Source organism: Papilio machaon, chromosome 23, assembly GCF_912999745.1.
Source record: "Papilio machaon chromosome 23, ilPapMach1.1, whole genome shotgun sequence".
Taxonomy (NCBI): Eukaryota; Metazoa; Arthropoda; class Insecta; order Lepidoptera; family Papilionidae; genus Papilio; species Papilio machaon.
This window is the reverse complement of record NC_060008.1, coordinates 5,438,348-5,456,948: the sequence shown is the minus strand read 5'-3', so window position 1 is coordinate 5,456,948 and position 18,601 is coordinate 5,438,348. Positions and strand designations below refer to the sequence as shown.

The 18,601-nt window shown below is 36.6% G+C and overlaps 4 protein-coding genes across 4 annotated transcripts; 2 read left to right on the top strand and 2 right to left on the bottom strand.

Moving 5' to 3' along the window:
* Window positions 1-3,411: 3,411 nt before the first annotated feature.
* LOC106708061 (heat shock protein 83) lies at window positions 3,412-5,881 on the bottom strand. The gene has a single exon (XM_014499534.2). It carries the CDS (start codon window positions 5,718-5,720, stop codon window positions 3,567-3,569), a length of 2,154 nt encoding a protein of 717 aa, XP_014355020.1. The 5' UTR covers window positions 5,721-5,881; the 3' UTR covers window positions 3,412-3,566.
* A 2,273-nt stretch (window positions 5,882-8,154) lies between these two features.
* Window positions 8,155-8,803, top strand: LOC106708058 (protein lethal(2)essential for life). The gene has a single exon (XM_014499530.2). It carries the CDS (start codon window positions 8,240-8,242, stop codon window positions 8,801-8,803), a length of 564 nt encoding a protein of 187 aa, XP_014355016.2. The 5' UTR covers window positions 8,155-8,239.
* Window positions 8,804-13,627: 4,824 nt separating this feature from the next.
* LOC106708062 (heat shock protein 68-like) lies at window positions 13,628-15,897 on the top strand. The gene has a single exon (XM_014499535.2). It carries the CDS (start codon window positions 13,745-13,747, stop codon window positions 15,749-15,751), a length of 2,007 nt encoding a protein of 668 aa, XP_014355021.2. The 5' UTR covers window positions 13,628-13,744; the 3' UTR covers window positions 15,752-15,897.
* Window positions 15,898-16,562: 665 nt separating this feature from the next.
* LOC123722332 (phospholipid scramblase 2-like) lies at window positions 16,563-17,271 on the bottom strand. Its single transcript, XM_045683839.1, has one exon. It carries the CDS (start codon window positions 17,182-17,184, stop codon window positions 16,588-16,590), a length of 597 nt encoding a protein of 198 aa, XP_045539795.1. The 5' UTR covers window positions 17,185-17,271; the 3' UTR covers window positions 16,563-16,587.
* Window positions 17,272-18,601: the final 1,330 nt, after the last annotated feature.

Below are 18,601 nucleotides of genomic sequence, written 5' to 3'. Positions count from 1 at the left end.
AACATCTATTTTTTCATAACCCCCCCCCCCATTTAGTTTTTTTTTAACTGCGCGCGGACGGAGTCGCGGGCGACAGCTAGTAATATATAGTATTATTGAGTAAATGTATAACGCATAGTAAGTTCTAGAACAGTAACCAAAATTCTTAAATAACGTAAAGCACATATTTTATGAAATTTTAACTTATAAACTACACAAATTGACCTATCTGTATAAAATCTCATAAAAGATGTAATTAATTTCATCGAATCGGAAATAACTCTTTAAAATATCCTACAGTTCCAGATGAACTAAATTAAAGAAGTTTTGGAAACAATGGCGTAGAAATTTCTAGAACTTTCATCAGCGCGTCATAAGGGCGGAGTCGGCGAGTATTGATCCAGCGAACTTACGAGCAACCAGGTCAAATGTGCTACTAGAAATAGATCGACCGACTTCTGGAACTTTCTATGTATAATATGAATAACTTTTTTATGCACAAGTTTTAAAATAAGCTTTTATTGATACAATAAGAGACAATATTACGAATTCTCTGACTCATGGACCACCGTTTATGGCATTGTTGTCACACTCGTTTTTAAAACATGTTGTCTGTTATTCAAAGAACATATGCATATTGCCATTGTTTGGAAAAATTTATGTCGTAAAAAATGTTTTCGATAAGAATAAGAGAAAAATATTTATTATTTATAATTTATTAATTTATTTACAATACAATGATAACCTAAAATAGAACTATGTCCCACAAAATTATATAAAATAATTTGACCGTGGGATCAAAAATTTAATTAAAATTTAAATTAATATAAAATAAAATTAGATAAGTATGATAATTAAAATTAAAATAAATTTAAAGAAAGTATAATGAAATCAGTAATGAGAAAAGAAGTTATGGCTGATTTAATTCAAGACTATGTCAATTTTGATCTAGTTTTAAAAATTAAGGTTCCTTATTATGTTGAGTTTTCACTGCCGTGCTAATTTGAGTAAATGAGTGGAAAATGTTTCTCTACATCAGTAAAATCTCACAGTATTATGTTTAATATGCATTTTGTATATTAAAGCTAGCCAGCCACAATCAGCGTCGTTAAGCGTTAATTGAGCGTAGGTGGCTCAGGGGTTAAGCACTAGACATGTAATTTACAATAGGTCCTGGGTTAAAATCCCGCCATGTTCAGTTTACATATGTACATTTATCCGACGTTCTTACGGTAAAGGAAATATCGTGATGCAACCAGCACATATCTGAGAAGAAATTCAAAGATATGTGTGAATGTGAAGTCAACTCGCACTAGGCCAGCGTGGATGACTAGGGCCTAGTCACCCCTGACTTAGGGTAGGCCCCAAGCGACTCAGTGGGGACATATAGTGAGCTGATGATGAACCACAATCACATTAGTTGATGATCACTAGAATCAAGTAAAAGCACTTTGAAGAATGTATTTATATTCAATTCATATAAATTGATTAAATTTAAGCTGTGTGACTATTCCTTAACAAAATACAGTTAGACACTGTTTAGTTAAACATGTTTTAACCCTACATCGATAACTGTTTAACGTTTACAACAGAGTATGTTTATGTCTAATCAAAACTGCTAGCAGACTCGTGTACAAGATGGCAATAAAGATAAAACAAAGACATGAAAGTAATGGCGTGTAATATATGGCTTGTGATAAATTAATTAATATAATATAAACATACGGCCAATTTAGAAGGCCACATTTGACACTTGACCAAAATCCGACAATGTATCCTTGTCACGGTGTGCGTAAAATATTGTTTGAACTCTTTTTTAGCCGACTTAAAAAAGAAGGAGGTTATCAATTCGACTGTATTTTTTATGTGTGTTACCGCAAAGCTCCGCCCCTGGTGATCCGATTTTGATAAAAAATATCGAAAGGTAGTTAGTGCTTGCAGATGGCTACCATTTTTTTTTGTTTTTTTTTTTTTAAATAACTAGAAGACTAGTAGATTTAGAGTTTAGCTTCAAAATGCGTTGCGAAATTTAAGGACTTTTTTGTTTTCATCGCTTACGTAGGCTAAACTACATAAAAATGATGTATGGAAGAGTTGTAGCTCTTTAAATGTGCTAAATAAAAGTCTGCGATAGCATATATCTATCTTTTATAGTTTTCTCACAATAATTTATTTTCTTTAAAAATATCAATTAAATTTATGCCCTATTTCCTACGCTATTATTCGATTTCGGTTTTAACCCTCATGTAAATAAATATGCTACCTTGAAACTATATCATTCTGTCTAATAGTTTAGGAGATATCGACAGAATAAAAAATTACGCGCAAACGAAAAATACTACATCCCGTTACAATGAAAAGCACAATTTTGCTTTCTTGGCTTACGTTGGTCAAACTATATGACCTACATAAAAATGATGTATGGAGTAATTATAGATCCTTAAATTTTCTAAATAAAAATCTTTGGTGGCATATATCTATCGTCTATGGATGTCTCACAATAACCATGTTATTGTGAAAGACGTCGATTAAAATGCACACGAATAACACCATTGTAAGCTTACGGCGCTTTTATATTATATTCGGTATGAATCCTTATCCAAATAAATATATTTGAAGGCTACAATATTAAATGGTGATTACATAAGCCTTTTAAACTATATAATTCTGACCAATAGTTTGGAAGATATCAAATGATTAAAAACAACACGCATCCGAAAAATACTGCTGCTTCGCGCGGCTGTGTTAAATTACAAGGCACGATACGATGTATTAGTTACTTTTGAATTAGTATACTGATTTTGATATTTATTTCTTTGTTTAAAGTTAAAGGATGAGAGGCTGACTCATAGTTCAAAATCTTTGACTGTGTGGTCTATTGCGGCCGACAGACTTATCTCGGCAGGCGGACTATTGAACGTATGGGACCCTTTAGGCACAGTTACGTATGTCCCTACTTGGGCCGAAACCGACTCCAAAATAACAATAATTATAGGAACACGTTCGAGATTATTATGAAGTCGGCTACTTTTCTTTTGAAACAGTAAGTTACAAATGAATATTTCATAAATTAATTCGCTCCACTTATGTTTGAAGTTAAGAGTAGATTCTTTATAGACGTTTTTAAGCACCTCGCTATGAAACAGATGTTAAATCTGACCTATTAATTTGGCCCTGCTATAAATGGTCTTATGTAGTTGTTTGGTCTAAAAATTGCGTGTAAATTAATAAGATGTACTGTATGTATGTACTGAAATGTCCAAAATCTCACAAACTTAAAACCTCTGGAAAAAATAAAGAACAGATTGTATTTTGAAATTTTATTATTTACAATGCTATCTCAATTTTATCACAAGTTCTAATAAGTAAAAGAATTAAATAAAATAAACCAGGCAACAATAGCAGGGAGGAGGATAATAAAAAAAAATAAACTTAAAAGTTAAAATTTGTTTATTTATTAATCGTAATTAATAATGGAATTTTTTGAACTAAATCAGTCTTTGGCTGTACACCAGTGCACAAAATAAACGGCGATAACCACATAACCATTAGAACATGGCATAACTAGGCGGGAACATAACTGAGATTTAATCGACTTCCTCCATGCGCGATGCGTCGTCAGCGTCGACCTCGAGCGCGGGCACCTCGCCGGCGCCTGACTCTTCTACCTGGATGGGCTCATCCTCGTCGATGCCCAGACCCAGCTTGATCATGCGGTAGATGCGCGACGCGTGTACCTGGGGCTCGTCCAGGGTGAAGCCAGACGACAGCAGCGCGGTCTCGTAAAGCAAGATAACCAGGTCCTTAACAGCCTTGTCGTTCTTGTCGGCCTCCGCCTTCTGTCGGAGAGTCTCCACGATGGAGTGGTCAGGGTTGATCTCTAGGTGCTTCTTGGCGGCCATGTAGCCCATGGTCGACGTGTCTCTGAGAGCCTGCGCCTTCATGATTCGCTCCATGTTAGCCGACCAGCCGTATTGCGCTGTCACGATGCAGCACGGAGACTCCACCAGCCTGTTGGATACGACGACCTTCTCAACTTTGTTGTCCAGAATGTTCTTCATGACCTTGCAGAGTCCCTCGAACTTGACTTTGTCCTCTTCGCGCTTCTTCTTCTCCTCCTCGTCCTCGGGCAGCTCAAGACCTTCCTTGGTGACGGACACCAGGGTCTTGCCGTCGAACTCCCGGAGCTGCTGCACGACGTACTCATCAATGGGCTCGGTCATGTACACGACCTCGTAGCCGCGCTTCTTAACCCTTTCAACGAACGACGAGTTGGCGACCTGGTCGCGGTTTTCACCGGTGATATAGTAGATGTGCTTCTGGTTCTCCTTCATGCGCGACACGTACTCCTTCATCGAGCACGCCTCATCGCCAGACGCCGACGTGTGGTAGCGCAGCAGATCCGCCAACTTCGACCTGTTCTGCGAGTCCTCGTGGATGCCGAGCTTCAAGTTCTTGCTGAACTGTTCGTAGAACTTCTTGTAGTTTTCTTTGTCTTCAGCGAGCTCCTCGAAGAGTTCAAGGCATTTCTTAACCAAGTTCTTGCGGATGACTTTGAGAATCTTGTTCTGTTGAAGCATCTCACGCGAGATGTTAAGGGGCAGGTCCTCGCTATCGACTACACCCTTGATGAAGTTGAGGTACTCAGGGATCAGGTCCTCGCAGTTGTCCATGATGAAAACGCGGCGGACGTATAGCTTGATGTTGTTCTTCCGCTTCTTGTTCTCGAAGAGGTCGAAAGGCGCGCGACGTGGTACGAACAACAGCGCGCGGAATTCAAGCTGACCCTCCACGGAGAAGTGCTTTACCGCCAGGTGGTCTTCCCAGTCGTTGGTAAGGGACTTGTAGAAGTCTCCGTACTCCTCGTGTGTGATGTCATCAGCGTTACGTGTCCAGATCGGCTTGGTCTTGTTCAGCTCCTCGTCTTCGGTGTACTTCTCCTTGATGGTCTTTTTCTTCTTCTTTTCCTTATTGCTGTCCTCTTCTTCATCCTCTCCGACGTCCTCGATTTTAGGCTTGTCGTCCTCTTTCTCTTCTTTCTTTTCTTCTTCGGCCTCGTCGTCGGACAATTCCTTTTCACGTTCCTTCTCTACGACGAGTTTGATGGGGTAACCGATGAACTGGGAGTGTTTCTTGACAATTTCTTTGATCTTGTGCTCCTCCAGGTACTCAGTTAGGTCTTCCTTAATATACAATACGATCTTTGTACCGCGGCCAAGGGGCTCGCCCGGGTCGGGACGGACTGTGAACGAACCTCCGGCTGCAGACTCCCACATGTATTGCTCGTCATCATTGTGTTTGGAGTGAACTGTGACACGATCGGCTACTAAGTAGCAGGAGTAGAAACCTACACCAAACTGACCAATCATGCTGATGTCAGCTCCCGCTTGTAACGCCTCCATGAACGCCTTTGTTCCGGACTTAGCAATCGTACCCAGGTTGTTGACTAGATCTGCCTTTGTCATACCGATACCGGTATCTATGATTGTCAGTGTGCCTTCGCTCTTGTTGGGAACGATTTTGATGTAAAGTTCCTTACCGCTATCAAGTTTCGATGGATCTGTGAGTGATTCATATCGAATCTTGTCCAAGGCGTCAGATGAGTTGGAAATCAGCTCTCGAAGGAAAATTTCTTTGTTCGAGTAGAATGTGTTGATGATCAGGGACATCAGCTGGGCGATCTCCGCCTGGAAGGCGAAAGTCTCCACCTCTCCCGACTGGACCTGCATCTCTTCTGGCATCTTGAATAATCACTTGAAACTGGTTGTATAAAATATATTTAAGTTTCTTTTTTCACACAATACTTGATTAGCAACGCGGTTTGATAAAGAGCACGTGTTGAAATCGCCGAGTATCGCACTAACGTCTCGCTCGCTTGTATTTCTCAAATAACGCCGGTTATAACATTACGTGTCTTTTATACACTCGCACTGTAGCGACATCTGTGATCCAATGGAAAATTCTAGATTTGGCGCGCCACTTTCCAGGGGTTGGAAACCGTAGGTTGAACATTTTCGAGTTTCATTCGCATTACCAACTTTTACGTTACTAGCAGTTGCCTGCAACTTTGTCCTTGCGGAATGATTAAATTCTAGTTAAAAATATAGTCCAGGCATAGTATAGCTCCCCAAGAGTTAAAAAATTTTTCATATCGATTCATTAGTTTCGGAGCCTATTCAATCCCAACAAGCAAATAATCAAATCTTTCCTCTTTACAATATTAGCATAGACTACTACTGTTGCTTTAGCTAAAGACTTTTCCGAAGATTGATGGAAAGATTAAAAAAAATTGATACTGATGTTTGAATTCTTATCAATAAGTCTTGGTTTAGTTATCAATAAGTAACAGTTTAGAAAGCGGTTTGTAAACGAATTTACACGAACTAAACTATTTAGGAAAAATGAGTAAGTGGTTAATATTAAGAATTATAATTTCCTGAATAAAAGTTACCGAAACACAATTTTTTCGTATGGCTGAAAAGTAATCAATTTCCGAAAGGTTGAGGATACCAGAGTGACCAACTTTTAGTTTCGCTACTATCCGCACTGTGGCGCTACGAGAGTAGCTGTTAAAAGTTGTAGAACATTCTCGAATGTTCTAGAACCTTCGATCAATTCCACCTAAAACACTAATTTATGAAAGTAAACTTATCATATTAAAGTGCGAAGAATATTCTATTAAACTTTTAAGTTACTTTTATGTCAAAAATCTATAATTTTAGTTTTTATTGTGATGTTTCATCTATTTTAATACTTTGTTCTAGAACATTCAGTGTGCTTCCGGTTAGTAGTTTATCTTTTCGACACTCGTGGCGCTGGAGTCATCCGGATTAAGCGACCGGTAGTAGTTATTTTACCGGGTTCTAGATGAATCCATTTGCTTTTGTATTGATTTTATGCATTTTAGCCTTGTCGTGCATTTTTATATTACAATACTTATACCTACTACGATTATGCATCATAGATTTGTATAGAGAAAATGCTTTATGAATTAGGACAATTTTTAGGGTTATATTTACTTTAGTGTCACGTTGGTAACGTGCGTTTTAATTTTTTTAATAATTGACTGCCTCGTGTGAATTAAAAATGTGAGGCTTCTGAAACAAGTGGAAACAATCGTTATTAACAATTGAAATACCAATATAACTATATAAATTATAATTAGATAGTATTTCATTAGTCTTTGTTAAATACATAACTTAAATAACAAAAAATTCACGGTAAAAATAGTTTCTTTGTTAGTAAAGTTAGTTGAATAGAGAATAAGATGTGTTTCTTTACTACATCGAATAGAAAATACCAACAGTTTATTTTCAATTCATTCCAATTTTATACATCTTTAAATCATAACGCGGTTGTAATTCAATAGAAGATTAGGTTAACTAAATAGATAAGGATTCATAGTAACATATTCATTTAATGACTTATGCACATGACGCAACTTTACGTTAATGTTAGAAAATTTTCGATGAAATGTGCTTTTATTTATTTGAAAAACATTGCAATTTAATATTTAATAAATTTCAATGATTCGACCGATGATGATAATCCAAAATTGAAATGTAATTTTTGCAAGAAAAATACTTGCTTAACTAATTTTTAAAGTATATACTAGTATAGCAATGTAAGATCTGTGGTATTATTTTCGGGATGACATTTGTTTTAGCGGGAAATTTTATCAATGTCACTAGAACTGCGTGTGAAACCAAATTTTTGAGTAATAAAATCTAAATGATTTCTTATTATTTCGAGTGTTTATTTAAATGTTTTTTTCATGAAATTGTTAATGAATTCCGAAATATTTAATTATTCAAACTTAGTCGCCATCTATCGGCAGTTTTTGACGTATACTAAACACCACAGTTGTTGCGTTGCTACTTTTCGTCAATAGATGGCAAAGCAAAAAATTAAAATACAGATCCAGATTTTATTTCAGAAACGTTTACTTTGGGATTTTTTTTATTTTAGAATTTTCTTTTTGTAAATCTGCATTACCATTTCATTATTTTTTTAATAACAATTTTTGGTTAAAGCAATCAACAATAGTATGGCTATTTGACGATAGATGTCGTTATGGCTAAGAAATATCTAGTGTGTTCCAGAATTTTCTGGTATTGTTCCATGTGGTGGAGTATAATATAAAAACGGACGCAGCTTTGGTGCGGCTATGCAGTATATTGAGCAACCAGTTCTGAGACAAGCGAGCTTTACGTTATCTGAGTGATTGTAAACTTTTTATTCGTAAATTTTTCAATCAAAGATGGCACTGTTACCGTTATTATTTGACGATATTGCCCCAAGACGTCTACGGGATCCTCTTTTCGACATGGATTTGTCGGACGACTTGCTTCTAGACGTGTTGGACCGACGCCCATCTCTACGATTACGGCAATACATTCGCCCATGGAGAAATTTATCGGCGATAAGTCGAGATGTCGGATCTACTATTAAAACTGACAAAGACAAGTTTCAAGTTAATTTAGACGTTCAGCATTTCGCTCCAGACGAAATTACTGTAAAAACTATCGATGGATATATTGTAGTTGAGGGAAAACATGAAGAAAGGCAAGATGAACATGGTTTCATATCTCGTCAGTTTAAAAGACGTTACGCCCTTCCTGAGGATTGCAATCCAGACACTGTTGAATCCAAATTATCTTCAGATGGAGTATTAACAGTTTCCGCACCAAGAGAATCGAGTCATAAAGGCGAGAGAGTCATTCCCGTGACCCAGACTGGACCGGTAAGAAGGAAGAAGCAAGAAGAAGAACAGAATGGTGACGTAGAAGAAATGAAGACACCACAGAAGAAAAAGAGACGTTAAACTAAAATGTAGATTTTTTCTTAAGTATCTATTGTAATAAGTTTAAAGACTGATTTTAAATAAATAAGTGTTCAATGAATTTGTAGTTTCATTTATTCGAATTTGCTATAAAAATGTAAATAAGAAATTATTGTAACCACTTTTATCGAAATTAAAAAAGGGAAGGTTCTCAATTCGTCTTTACTTGCATTCATATCATTCATAATGTTTCCAACATTATTATCTCATGTTAAGTCTAAAAAAAAAACAAGGTAATCTATGTTTTTGCACCTCTTTTTAGGCAGTATTAATCCACAGTAAATTTATACATGTAACAAAAATAATAAAATTTGTAAGAGTAAAATAAAATAATTTAAAAATATATAAATTATTTCGACTTGGCTCCACCGCTTCGTGCGAAAGAGATGGCGATAGTATGCACATCGAGGTCATTATCGATTCTCGAAGGTTCTAGAGACACTAGCTTTTACCTGCGGATTCGCTCGCTCATTTATCTTCTGTTAAATATTTTTTAATGGGAAAGATTTTTTTCTGATATTGAAGAAATTTATATCACTGGATGTCGTATTTTTTAACCCTACAACGCGAGTGAAAAAGTTTCTATGTCGATTGTGATTTAAAGTAACTATTACGTAATTAAAAACAAATTTATACTAAATAATTAAAAAAGTACTAAAAAAAAATAGCTCAGACTCCTATTAACATTTAATTAAAGCTTGAGGTATTTTTTTTTTAATTTTGAAATAATTTTTGGAAACAATAATAAAATAAAATATTATTTTCCAAATATCCCGACATGGCTCCACCGTTCCGAAGGAATGAGACAGCGATAGGGATGTTGTGATCGGAAGGTTTTAGGGTTGTCAACTTTTAAGAAACATAAAGTCGAATCCTGCCAGCGAAAAAATATCAGTGCCTTAGTGACATGTCAGAAACTGACAATGAAAAAATATATATCCAGTGAGTTTTTTCACACAACCCACTATTACTAGAAATCATGGATGTCATACCCGTAGCCAGAATATGCATTATGAAAACTAAAAGACGCGGCAACCCTACATAGCCAACTCTTTCTGACGTACCGAAAGTTCGAGATAGTATTGCCATGTAAATATTAAATTTTCCCGAAATAATTATAATACGTATTTACTTTCGTATTACATAAATGTTTATTATTTAGTAGCGTCGTCTACCAGTCTTTTTTGTTTTTTTAAATGTTTAAATAATTTATCTTGGTATTGAATATTTGTATCCCTAATATTCTAATATAATAACTATCAAATTTGTCATAAATGTCTTTGTAGAACTTATGTGCAATATTTGACTGTATTGACATCATGTGGAATATTCTCCCAAAAACTTTTGCTACCACTCTTGCAACCCTTGGACGTCGGGATAAATTGAATTCACCCCAACCCCTAGACGATCTTGTACATTCTATCTCGTTCCAGCGCTAAATTATATTGATTTGCTGAGTGTCCTCTCGATTCTGGATTCTGATTGGACGATACTAGAACCACGCAGCTTTTCTTCCACGACCGATCAGTATAAAAGCTCGACAGCCGGTGTGGTAGCCAGTAGCCCGTGGGCAGTCAGCTCACGGGGTCCTCCCGCCGTGGATATGGGAAGGATTTACAGTTGGAATCCATTGTCTCCGATTAGTTTTGGGGCTCAGAGGATCACTATTTGATTCTGACAAATGTAATCGGAGGAGTGCGCTGGTTCGAAGATGGACGGCCGCGGCGCTGGAGGGTCGACCTTCGAGAGACAAGACGGGCCCGCCGCCTATTACTGACGGTGGGCCCGTCAAACACTATCAAGAGACCTCTATTAGTTTTGTTTGAAATATTAGTAATATTTCATTCAAAACTAACTTTTTGGAGGATTGCATAGTCTTAAGTGCTTGTAACATTAAAATGAATGTTATTGTTTTAATGTTAGAAGATTAATTGGTGTTTTTTGCCTTACAAGTTTCCCAACATGAAAAACTAGACGAGTATAATAAAAATAATTAATTCAATTACTGTGTTTTATTTATTGTGTCACTAATAATATAAATGCGAATGTTTAGATGAATGTTTGTTTTAAGGTATCTCCGGATAGGCTGAACGAATCTTGTAGGATATCTGGATGAACACATAGATTACTTATTAAGTTTTTTAATTCCGCGCGGACAGTCGCGGGCGACGGCTAGTTGTTAATATTGTTCTTAATTTGATATCGCTTAGAAATTTTTATATGCCCTTTTTTCACTTCATTAATGTTAACTAAATTATAATTTTTTCATGCGTTGCGATCGATGTTCATTTGCAATAAAAGTTTGTCTATTTATATTTGTTTGAAGGTGAAATGATTCAGGCTATCCAATTACAAGAATCTTACAACGCTAATGGAAAGTAAAAAAAGATATTTAAGTACATACGAGTATAAGGAAAAAAAATAAATGTCTCGAAACAGTTAACCATCTGCCAGATGAAATAGCAAAATTTTCAATGTTAATAACATAAAAATATTAACTTGTAATATGAATTCTTCACACCATCTATGTCTCCTAGAGTCACAGACTACTAAAAATGAGTTTTTAAAATGTACTCCTAAAATAAAGATAAAAAAATGTAAAAACATTAGGTCGAAATTAAACAATTACCAAGCTTCATTAACTGCGAAATGTTAATTAAAATTCAGAAATATATGTTTTAAATAAATTATTAAACGTTTTCGATCAAAGATAATAATATAAATTAAATTAATAAACATAATGAAAATTCTTATATCCTTTTACTTTCAAAATTTTGTTAATATGAAATGTATCAAAATGTATGTAATCACAATGTAAGGACCAAGATCCTGTGTTGCCCTCTATAAATTTAATTTTTACCTTAAATTTAATTATATTCAAATATTGAAATATTTTATTATAAAAATTAAAGCTACATCTAAGTGAACGGTAATAATTTAAATATTTTACACCTTCGTGTAGTCACAAACATGGACAGAAATGGTCATAAAGTAAAATTTGGCAAAGTGGCAATAAATAAAAAAACATTGATTTAAACCACCACAAAATCTGGTCTATGAATAATTTCAATATAAGGGAGGCTATACGGTCCATTTAACAGAATTGAGACACAAAAATCATTTTTAACTATCTTCGCTGAAAAACAAAATAAATAGAAGTGTATTTATTTTAAACTTAAAAATATTATCTAAATAATAATAAAGTTCTAGACTGTGTTTTATATCAAATATTAAAATAATGGGCCCCTAAAAATAAGACACCTAAAACCCAATTTCGCCCCACGTTCGTGTAATTGAAGTTCAGAAATAACGTTAATAGAAAAATTGAGAATCTTACAAATATAAAAGATACCAATTGTACAAAAATGTCACCCCTGGTGTTTTTTCAATTGTAGAAAATAGTCCAATTTATTTAATAGCGCCATCTATGTTTTGTGTGAAAATTATTTTGAGTGCAATAATTTTATGTGAAATACAGAACTTTTTTAATTTACATGACAGTTACTCTGGTATTGTTATGCCGATAACTATTATAATAATACAAATAATATTATAATACAAATAATATTAAAATTCTGATATAAATTACGTTATGAGCACACAGACATGCAAAACTTATTAAAAAAAAACTAACTAATTTTAGAATTAAACAAAAGTGACGTTTTTCGTTCTACACTTGCGTAGAAATTTCTACAGAGTTCTCACAGTACTTCTCTGTCCTTTTCTTTCTATCTCTTTTGCGCATCGAACAGAACATTCGTATGGCGCAGTCGAGATTATTCTAGTATAAAACAGTGTGGCCATATTATCTCAATAATTTCCCTATGTGAAAGAAACCTAAAAATTAAGAAAGCATATGTTATTTAAGGTGACTAAAGCAAAAGGTTAATTCATCTATTAATTCATTCAAAAACAAAGGAGTAAAAAGGTTTAATGAAGAATTTATCAATAACTAGCTTTTGGCTCCGTCGACGACATTTCGTCGTTATCCGTTTAACCGTTTTGGAAATACGCAATGCCAAACTTCCGCGTTTCTAATAATACTAGTTGTCACCCGCGACTCCGTTCGCGTGAAATTAAACAAAAACTTAATTAATTTCCTATGTGTTTTACCAGCCTATATTCTACCTCTATGCCAGATTTCATCGAGATCCATGCAGCCGTTCTGCAGATTTCTTCAAACAAACATCCATCCATCCAGTCATCTAAACATTCGCATTTTACAATTTTATAAGATAAGTAAGGAGTAAGATATTTTTTCTGTTTCTGATCCTTTTCCCAGCTTTAAAATTATTAACAATTTATAAAATAACATATCCAACTATAACGATTGAAACTATTAAATAATGATTAACAAAAAAAAATATTAGCTCTCATAATCATAATATTGAAAAGTGGATACTGGCTTTGATAGTTGTACTTTAGTAAGACTTTTATAATTTTTATTCAAATCACTTTAATAGATTTATTTGATTTGGTAAGCAAAATAAACTAGTATCGAAAGAAAGTATGAAAAGATAAATAAATGTCTTGTACCAGTGAACGCTGAAACGAGTAATTTCAATCTCCCGAAATAAAAGCAAAAATAATAATGTGGTATCACCAAATGCGTAATTGTGTTGCGCTGTGATTGCACTTCATGCCGTCTCTTTCTAACAGTAGGTTATGGATTGTTCTCGTTCCTTTAACCAGAACGTTCTCGAAGCGGCGCGATCCTATTGGTTGAGACTTTGACCTTACAGATATTTCGAGAATTTTATTGGTTCAATATAAAAGCGCGGCGGCCGGTGTTGGAAGTCAGTCATATTTGAAACGCGATACAAAGAGAACGAAGAGAGGAGTTCGGTGTTTACCGGAGTTGTTTACAAGCAGTAAAATATTATTGTGCGCATTTACGAGAGTTGAATTGATAAATATAATAAAATGCCAGCAATTGGAATAGATCTGGGAACGACGTATTCGTGTGTGGGAGTATGGCAGCATGGCAACGTGGAAATCATAGCCAACGACCAAGGCAACAGAACCACACCATCTTATGTAGCGTTCACCGACACGGAGCGGCTGATCGGCGATGCGGCGAAGAACCAGGTGGCCCTCAACCCCAACAACACAGTGTTCGACGCCAAGCGCCTGATTGGACGCAAATTCGACGACCCGAAGATCCAGCAAGACATGAAACATTGGCCGTTCAAAGTGGTCAATGAAAGCGGGAAACCCAAAATCGAGGTGGAGTTCAAGGGTGAGAGGAAGAGGTTTGCGCCAGAGGAGATCAGCAGCATGGTGCTAACGAAGATGAAGGAGACCGCGGAGGCGTACCTTGGCGGCGCGGTGCGGGAAGCTGTCATCACAGTGCCGGCTTACTTCAACGATTCACAGCGGCAGGCTACCAAGGACGCGGGCGCTATCGCCGGCCTGAACGTGTTGCGTATCATCAACGAGCCCACGGCCGCCGCGCTGGCTTACGGCTTAGACAAGAACCTGAAAGGCGAACGCAACGTGCTGATATTCGACCTCGGCGGTGGTACTTTCGACGTATCGATCTTGACCATCGACGAAGGCTCATTGTTCGAAGTGAAATCGACTGCCGGCGACACACACCTGGGAGGCGAAGACTTCGACAACAGACTGGTGAACCATCTCGCGGACGAGTTTAAGCGCAAGTATAAGAAGGATTTGCGTATGAACCCGCGCGCGTTGCGCCGCCTACGCACGGCCGCCGAGCGCGCCAAACGCACGCTTTCTTCGAGCACCGAGGCCACCATCGAAATCGACGCGCTCTATGAAGGCATCGACTTCTACACACGCGTCTCCAGGGCTCGCTTCGAAGAGCTAAACTCCGATCTTTTCCGCGGCACCCTGGAGCCCGTTGAGAAAGCTCTCAAGGACGCCAAGATGGATAAGAGCCAGATCCACGACGTGGTGCTCGTGGGCGGGTCCACCCGCATCCCGAAGGTGCAGAGCTTGCTGCAGAACTTCTTCTGCGGCAAGAAGCTCAACCTGTCCATCAATCCCGATGAAGCTGTGGCGTACGGCGCTGCCGTGCAAGCCGCCATCCTCAGCGGCGAAAAGGACTCCAAGATACAGGACGTGTTGCTGGTGGACGTAGCGCCGCTGTCGCTTGGCATCGAAACCGCCGGCGGAGTGATGACTAAGATTGTTGAGCGCAACTCTAAGATCCCGTGCAAACAGAGCCAGACGTTCACCACGTATTCCGACAACCAGCCTGCGGTCACCATCCAGGTGTACGAAGGTGAGCGTGCGATGACCAAGGACAACAACCTGCTGGGCACATTCGACCTGACCGGCATCCCGCCGGCGCCGCGCGGTGTACCGAAGATAGACGTCACTTTCGACCTGGACGCCAACGGCATCCTGAACGTGTCGGCCAAGGAGAACAGCACGGGCCGCAGTAAGAACATCGTGATTAAAAACGACAAGGGGCGGCTGTCACAGGCCGACATCGACCGCATGCTGTCCGAGGCGGAGCGTTACAGAGAAGAAGACGAGAAGCAACGGCAGAGGGTCGCCGCTCGCAACCAGCTGGAGTCGTACGTGTTCAGCGTGAAACAGGCGCTGGACGAGGCGGGAGACAAATTGACCGAAGAGGACAAGAACACAGCGCGGCGTGAGTGTGATGACGCGCTGAAGTGGCTTGACAACAACACGCTGGCCGAACGCGAGGAGTACGAACACCGTCTGACGCAGTTGCAGCGCCTCTGCTCCCCCATCATGACCAAGATGCACGGCGGCGCGCAAGCCGGTCCACAGGGCGGTATGCCAGGTGGATATCAGGGAGGTATGCCAGGTGGATACCCAGGAGGCATGCCAGGTGGATATCCGGGAGGTATGCCAGGTGGATTTCAGGGCGGTATGCCAGGCGGCATGTACGGAAACCAAAACAGCGGACCCACCGTGGAGGAAGTGGACTAAAGCTAGGTCATGTGCTTAACATTCCAAAGATATAAATAAGTTGTAAATACTTCAAAATTCCAAAGTCATAAGTTAAAGACTGATATGTATTTTAGCATAAGTTAATAAAATAGTGGATGATTATAGACGATTGTTTTAGTAAGTTAATAAAAGAAATTACAAATGATTTCAAGAGTTTTATTTTTAAACTGCCTTAAGTATACAGTACAGCATTTTTTCGTGGGTTTCCATTTCCACTGCCTATCATTCACTCTCTCTTAAAAGAACTGTATAAATCTTGCTAATATTTTAAATACGAATGTTTAGATGGATGGATGTTTGGAAGTATCCAGAATGGCATTCCGTACGGACGGAGTCGCGGGCGACAGCTAGTATGATATATTCAGCATTTATGAACACTGACTAATTTTCCTCGTCGAATGGGTGAGAAAGGCAATAAGTGTTTTGTGCAGTTTTGCTACAACAATTAGGTCAGGCGTAGTAAAAATAATCTCACCCTGTGAAAAATAACTTATAAAGACATAATTAAGTACAAAATAAAGATGTTTTGATTAAAAAAAAAAAAAAAAGGAAACAGCGCGTAATGATGTGCTAAAAATGTTAAGACACTTGCATTTTAAACAAGAAATCTCTTGAATTTAAAATGTATTCCCGATTGTTACAGATTTTAGGTGATCGAATGCACGAACAATACATATACATGAGTTTGTAGGAAAGCTCCGTGGGTTACCTAAATAGTTTAATAAATGCAAAAAAAAACTTTTAAGTCAAATTTTTATTTCAATGTATACAATATTAGATAAGAGCGCCAGATAAGTATTTAAAGCTCAATTTGATCAAAAACCTATAAGAAAGCATGCACCGATTAAAACAGCTTTTTGTCCGATTTCCATTTCAACAGGAAATGTAGCACTGATACTTTGGTTTTCTGATTTTGTACAATCGTCGTTCTTCGTCATCAAACCAATTGTATTATTATTAGACAAGATGTCATATTTGGAGCAGGAACGATGACGTGGTTTGACTTGTAAAAATACTTCACCCGTGTGATTTTTCACCCGAAAAGCATTTAAACATGTTAACAACTTCTCCACAGACCCAACAAAGTTTCCAGGTGGCGCGAAAACAAGAACTCTGTTCACACAAAAACCGCCATGTTTTTTCACTTGTATCACTTCGTTACCATATTTGTTGAATATTTTAATGATATATTTTCTTTCGGGGGTTTCTTGGACAGCTAAAAATATTTTTTGTTTTTGGTTGTTGTAGATTGTGTAACAATTACCATTTACGCCGATGACTTCGTGTAATGCGTCTAATTTATTCGTTACTATTATTTTGTCCAGAGCATAAATGTACGTCAAGCCAGGATATTCTCTTTCGACTAGCGGACAAGGCATCCATTGTTCTTTCACATTTTCAGTGTCTATCATTTAAATGTTTAAAACTTTATTTCCGGAATATTATTAGACATTTTCCTTAGCTTTTTATAGTTTATTTTTCATTTTTAAATTTGCTTTAATTTAATTTTTGACATCTTTAGTCAAAATCTTCTGCCATGAAAAGAAACATGGAAATTATTGTAAATTATGACGTAAACGAAGTATTCAGAAACTGTGGAGATTAGATAAGAGTATTTAAATATTGTACAAATACTTTATTTTTCAAAAGATAACTCAAAAAAGTGAGAATTTTATTTCTTTTTCCGTGTTTTATTCAAAACCTAATAAAGGAAAAAAGGTTAATAACTGGCCACCTATTAACTCAGTTAAGACAACATTACACATACAAAGACTGAAAATGTTTAATGTTTTTTAACATTTATCTAATAGATGGCGCGGATTTAAATGTTATTTTGGCAATGATTTAACTAGTAAAGCTTATAAAATACAGATGGCGTTATTTAGTGAAAGGAAATCTGATCAAAATGTTGGTTAAAATAAAATTAATTACGTATCAAGGATGATTTTTGACAGTGAAGAAACTAGTGGTTGAGGGCTCGTGACCCACTCTACGTTAAATGGTAATGTGGCTAAAAGATGGCTCGTGGATATAACAAAAATAATGCTTTCGTCAATTTTGTTGGGTTACATACATTCATATAGTTGTTACCACTTTTTAATATTTTTGATACTGAAACAATTTTAGGGACACTGTATATTGATAATAACTATCCAAATTTTACTAAGATTCAAGTTCAAGGACTGTACTGTAATTAACATGAGCCATTATAACAAGACCTTTACCTACGTTACATTTTGTACATTATAATAGTTCATAGTAATAGTATTATAAAGAGGTCAAAAGGGTTTACAAATTTATTAATTAAAATAATATAAGTCTTTAATTAATATCTGATTTATATGTGATAAAAATAAACTTTAAGTAAATAGTCGAACCTGAATAAGCGAGAACTGGATAAGTGTTTCTATAAACGAAAAACTTGGGTTAGAGAGAAACCTCTAGAAGCAAGTAAAATATCGAAGTCCAGTGGACTCTCGTTCCTTTAAGTTCGACTCTATTTACAACTGTATATTATGCTATTAATAAATTAAAATATTTATCAGTTAAATGTAAAAAAATGTATAATTACTTTATCAATATTAATAAATACACAATAATATTTAAGATATACAATTCTACGTTTATTTTCTGTTTATAAATATAAAAAAATGTAATTACGAAAAAGTCAAAATGTTCTTTCCTTTGAGGATAATTTCGTATATGCAATTTCATTAATAAATTAAATGAAAATTCCTCAGTATGGATATAAATAAGACGAGAAAAAGTAGTAATAATAAACGACTAGCGAAATCTCCCTTCGTTCTTGATTAAGGAAAATGTTTAATT

Excerpts from the sequence above, each read along its gene's own strand:
- LOC106708061 (XM_014499534.2), bottom strand. The coding sequence starts at position 5,720 with ATGCCAGAAGAGATGCAGGTCCAGTCGGGAGAGGTGGAGACTTTCGCC.
- LOC106708058 (XM_014499530.2), top strand. The coding sequence starts at position 8,240 with ATGGCACTGTTACCGTTATTATTTGACGATATTGCCCCAAGACGTCTA.
- LOC106708062 (XM_014499535.2), top strand. The coding sequence starts at position 13,745 with ATGCCAGCAATTGGAATAGATCTGGGAACGACGTATTCGTGTGTGGGA.
- LOC123722332 (XM_045683839.1), bottom strand. The coding sequence starts at position 17,184 with ATGATAGACACTGAAAATGTGAAAGAACAATGGATGCCTTGTCCGCTA.